General features: G+C 35.0%; 1 protein-coding gene across 1 annotated transcript; it reads left to right on the forward strand.

Annotated features, from left to right (window-relative positions):
* LOC124943019 (aspartyl protease family protein At5g10770-like) lies at window positions 1-2,951 on the forward strand. Its single transcript, XM_047483587.1, has 2 exons — window positions 1-169; window positions 1,596-2,951. Exons 1-2 carry the CDS (start codon window positions 1-3, stop codon window positions 2,873-2,875), a joined length of 1,449 nt encoding a protein of 482 aa, XP_047339543.1. The 3' UTR covers window positions 2,876-2,951.
* The last annotated feature ends 2,505 nt before the right edge of the window (window positions 2,952-5,456 follow it).

Genomic DNA, 5,456 nt, shown 5'->3' on the forward strand with positions numbered 1-5,456 from the left:
ATGTCTTCTCTCTCTTTAATTGTGTTTTTATTTTCTTCTCTTTCCTTTATCTTCTTCTGCTTTCTGGACAATGGTTTCGCCGGCGCCGACGAGATTGCCGGCGGTCGCCACCTTATCAGTGTCGCCTCTCTTATTCCGGCGACCACTTGCTCTTCTTCTATGCCCAAAGGTAATTTCATTTATTTCTTGATCTGTTTTATTTTGTTATTAGATTTAAATATTTAATAATAATTGGAAAAGTGGATTATTTGAATTTAATTATTAATATTCATGAAGAAAATAAAGTAAGTAATGAATTAATGAAGAAATAAGTAGAAGAATGATTGATTATTTAAATAATTTTGATTGGATACGAGAATACTTATATTTTTATCAAAAATACCATTTGTAATTAATATTAAAAAAATAAATAAAATCATCTAAATGTTTAGATGTATATTTAGGTTTTTAGAAGTGTATTATTAAAAATTACTTTAATAATGAAGTAATTTTGTTTCTTATTGAATTAATGACACACCTCTTATATCTCGTTAAACTCAATCAGTAACCTTCCAATGACCCTCATCTTGTAACTCACATTTTTTTCATATACTATTTTATTCTCTCGACAAACCACCCATTGACTCTAATCTTGTGTCTCACATTTATTCATATGCTTCTATCCCTCGATAAAACACTCACCAATCTTAGTCAATTTCTCTTTTACTCTCACCTCAACAAATTAATAACCAATCTCAATTAACCATAAACCTCTTAAGCATCATTATATATATATATATAAATTAATTAGTTAAAAAGTTGAATTTATATAGTTAAAACGTTCCGCGTTCATTAAATTTGATGTTAAATATAAAATATAAAATCTCATTAGCTTAGTTGGTTAAAGAGTTGTACTTGTTTTTGTTAGGTTACAAGTTCAAAATATACCTATAATATTTTTAATTTTATTTTTAATCATTTTAAGTTTATGAACGGGTCTACTTACAATCCGACCCAAATATCCATTTACTCTCACATATATATCCAAATTAACCAAGACTTTAAAACCAATAATCCGGACACTTTAAAAATTAAGCATCATTATATTATATTATATTATATTATATTATATTATATTATATTATATTATATTATATTATATTATATTATATTATATTATATTATATTATATTATATTATATTATATTATATTATATTATATTATATTATATTATATATAATTTTGTTTCTTATTAAATTAATTATTAAAATATTAAACTTGTGGTTCACTTTGTTTTAGTATAATTAGAAAGAATTCACATATCAAACAAGTTAACACATATTTAAGTTTGGATTTAATCAACTTATTTTTAAAACAACTTTAGTTTAGTTATTTTGTTACACAAGTTAAAGGTTTATAAGGTGAGATAAAATCAGAACTAATATTATTTTTATTAGTTTTAAAATCAAGTTAATATTAAATTATTGAGGGAGAGAGGTATTTTATAAAATGATATTATGTAACTGAGGAGGATATAAAAAACATGTTTATGTAAATGTTTTTACTACCGAATTTCAATTCAAAGAACAGAGAATAATTTCTTTGGTTTTTTCAGTTGCCGACGACCGGAAGTCATCGTCGGCAAAGGTAGTTCACCGGAACGGTCCATGTTCAAAGTTAACAAACAATGACAAAGCAACCGTGAATGAGTTCTTGATTCAAGACGAATCACGAGTCAAATCAATCCATTCTCGAGCCAAAATCAACTCGGCAAGCAAAACCAATACTCCTCTTCAAGACACCGATTCAATTTCAATTCCAGCAAAATCCGGTTTCAGTCTCGGCACCAGAAACTTCATAGTAACCGTCGGTCTCGGCACACCAAAACGCGATCTCTCCTTAATCTTCGACACCGGCAGCGATCTAATCTGGACTCAATGTCAACCATGTGAAGGTACTTGTTACTCACAACAAGAACCAATATTCGATCCATCTCTTTCAAAATCATACAAAAACGTCCCATGTTCATCACCTCAATGCTCCGCTTTAATCTCCGCCACCGGGAAACAACCTCGCTGTTTATCCTCAACCAATACCTGTACCTACGGTATTCAATACGGCGATCGATCGTTATCTGTTGGTTATTTGGCTACCGAAACCCTAACCCTATCTCCAACTGACATTTTCCCCAATTTATACTTCGGATGTGGAGAAAACAATCAAGGCCTCTTCAACGGCGCCGCCGGACTAATCGGACTCGGCCGGGATCCTCTCTCACTCGTATCACAAACCGCCGGAAAATACGGTAAATACTTCTCATACTGCTTACCTTCTTCAAGCTCAACCGGTCATCTAACATTCGGAAAAGGGAAATCGAATTTCGCGAATGCGAAATTCACATCGTTAAGTTCAAATTCACAGTTACCATCATTCTACTTCATCGATATAATCGGGATTAAAGTTGGGATGAAGATTTCACCGATACCCAGATCCGTATTCACTAACTCCGGCGGGACTGTGATAGATTCCGGCACTGTGATAACTAGGTTACCGCCTACAGCTTATACAGCATTGAAAACGGAATTCAGGAAGCAAATGTCGGATTATAATTTGACGAATCCGCGTACTTTACTTGATACATGTTACGATTTCAGTTCTTATAAATCGATTCTTGTTCCGAAAATTAGCTTCTTATTCGCCGGAAACGTTGAGTTATCGGTGCCGCCGAACGGAATATTTTTTCAGGCGAGTACGGCTCAGGTGTGTTTGGGTTTCGCCGGAAATACGGATGATACGAGTTTGGGTATTTTTGGTAATGTTCAGCAACAGACTTTGGAAGTGATTTATGATGTCGCCGGAGGGAAACTCGGATTTGCCGCCGGCGGTTGTTCTTAAAACATGTTTAATTTCGTTTTATGATCATATTCAATAAATATCGTGGTAAAATATATTTCATTTAAAACCAGGAATAAAGGTCTTCCATTGTAACTGTTTTAAAGGGAAATTTAAGGAAATGATGCCAATAATTGTCGGTTTTTGGAAAATGAGACAGGCCTCCTAATGTTGGTATAAATGACTTTTATTTTTTGTATTTATAAAGTCCAAATATCCTTTTATGCATTTTCACACGAAACATGTATTCTGGGTGACGCAAGGAGGTAGTCTAGCTTCCCAGTTTTGTATGCCCCTCTTATTTCCCGTTTTCTCTCTTCTTGGTCTTCTTCCCCTTTTCTCTAAACCTGAACCCTAAACCATAAGCGGCGAACACAACGATATATACGAGAAGACAACCATTGTAAAATTTTGCTTTCGAATTTCTTCGCATTTGCCTTCTCCCTTTTGAAGAAGACAACCATCAATGGGTATGTCAATGTTGCATTTTAAATTATGTTATAGTTTTTATGTATTTGTTAGTGACCTGAACCTAAAGAATGTATTGGTTCGCGTCACGAGAGTATCGCGTCAATGTTGCATTTTATCGTTTCGAGTATATGATTATCATTCTCGTGTTGACTCAACTCTTGATTTTAATTTTTTCAGTACATGGGTGATGGATAAATGTGGATGATGAGGTTATATTTTATTTATATAGTTATTGACATTGATGTTGTTGATTGTGTTGTGCGGAATGCAAGAAAATGATGAATAATGAAGTGTGGAAATAAACAGATGAAGAGAGATTTCTAATTGTCAAAGATAAAAATAAAACAGATTACAGCAAAAGAAATAAACTACGCCTATAAAAATGCCTATAAAAATGTTGAAAACAAGAAACGTAAATATTAACTTAATTTTGCATAACTGTAGAATTAAATGTGATATTAATTCATATACTAAAGGCAGATCGTTACAAATCTCCACCTTGCCTTAGTATCACCCAACAAGAAGAGCCTGATCAAACTACTTCCAACTGTCAACATTTAGCAGGTCCAAACAATGGGTGAATTTGTTAAGTGGAACCGGCTTCGTGAACATGTCAACAAGATTATGATGTGTGCTGATCTTCTTCACTTTGATTCTCTTCTCAGTACGAAGAAAATGATAACGAACATCAATATGTTTGGTTCTATCATGATGCACTTGATCTTTGGCCAAACAAATAGCACTTAAGCTATCACAAAAAACAATTGCCTGATCATGATGGATACCAAGGTCACTGATTAATCCTTTCAACCATATACCTTCCTTGGCTGCTTCAATTAGCGCCATATACTCAGCCTCGGTAGTGGACAACGTCACCGTCGACTGTAATGTTGCCTTCCAACTAACCACAGAGTCACCAATGGTGTAAACATAACCAGTCATTGATCTTCTACCATCGATATCTGCAGCATAATCTGAGTCAGAATAACCAGTTACGAGACACTGGTTATTACTCCCATAAATGAGACCAACATCGGATGTGCCTCTCAGATAGCGAAATATTCTCTTTACCGCTTGCCAGTGTTCCTTACCAGGTCGAGACATAAACCTGCTAACAACACTAACTGAATACGCAATATCAGGTCTAGTGCATACCATGGCATACATTAAACTACCCACCGCACTAGCATACGGTACATTAGACATGTATAACTTCTCAGCTTCAGACTGGGGTGCGAATGCAGACAAATGATCAGTAACATCAGCAGGAGTATTGAGAGCCTTTGCTGTACTCATCCCAAAACGAGACAACATTTTCAAAATATAACTCTTCTGTGAAAGAAATATCTTCTTTTGAACTCGATCTCTTACTATTTCCATGCCCAGAATTTTTCGTGCTCCACCTAGATCTTTCATATCAAACTCAGAACTGAGAAGGTCTTTCAGCTTTTGAATCTCCGACATCTTCTTGGCTGCGATTAACATGTCGTCTACATACAGGAGTAAATAAATCAAAGAACCATCACTGACTTTGTTGTGATAGACACAACAATCATATGCACTCCTATTGTAACCATGTTCAATCATGAAATTGTCAAACCGCTTATACCACTGTCGAGGAGACTGTTTAAGTCCATACAAAGACTTCTTCAGACTACAAACATGTGTTTCCTTACCAGGAACAAGAAATCATTCAGGCTGACTCACCAGTATATCCTCTTCAATCTCACCATGTAAGAAAGTCGTCTTCACGTCTAATTGCTCGAGTTCCAGATCCTGATGTGCTACTATAGCTAGTAGTACCGTGATAGAAGTGTGTCGGACTACAGGTGAGAATATCTCATGGTAGTCTACGCCTTCCTTTTGACTGAATCCCTTTGCAACTAATCGTGCTTTATATATGGTCCCTTCAGCACTAGAGGTTCCATCTTTCCTTTTGAAAATCCATTTACACCCAATGACTCTTCTTCCCTTAGGTAAAGTAACCAGCTCCCATGTATTATTCTTGTGAAGTGATTCCATCTCCTCACACATGGCAGCAATCCATTGCGCAGAATCAGCACCATTAACAGCTTCATTGTAAGAAGATGGCTCGTTATGTATGACATCTTCA

This window comes from Impatiens glandulifera, chromosome 6 (genome assembly GCF_907164915.1).
Source record: "Impatiens glandulifera chromosome 6, dImpGla2.1, whole genome shotgun sequence".
In the NCBI taxonomy this organism is placed as follows: Eukaryota; Viridiplantae; Streptophyta; class Magnoliopsida; order Ericales; family Balsaminaceae; genus Impatiens; species Impatiens glandulifera.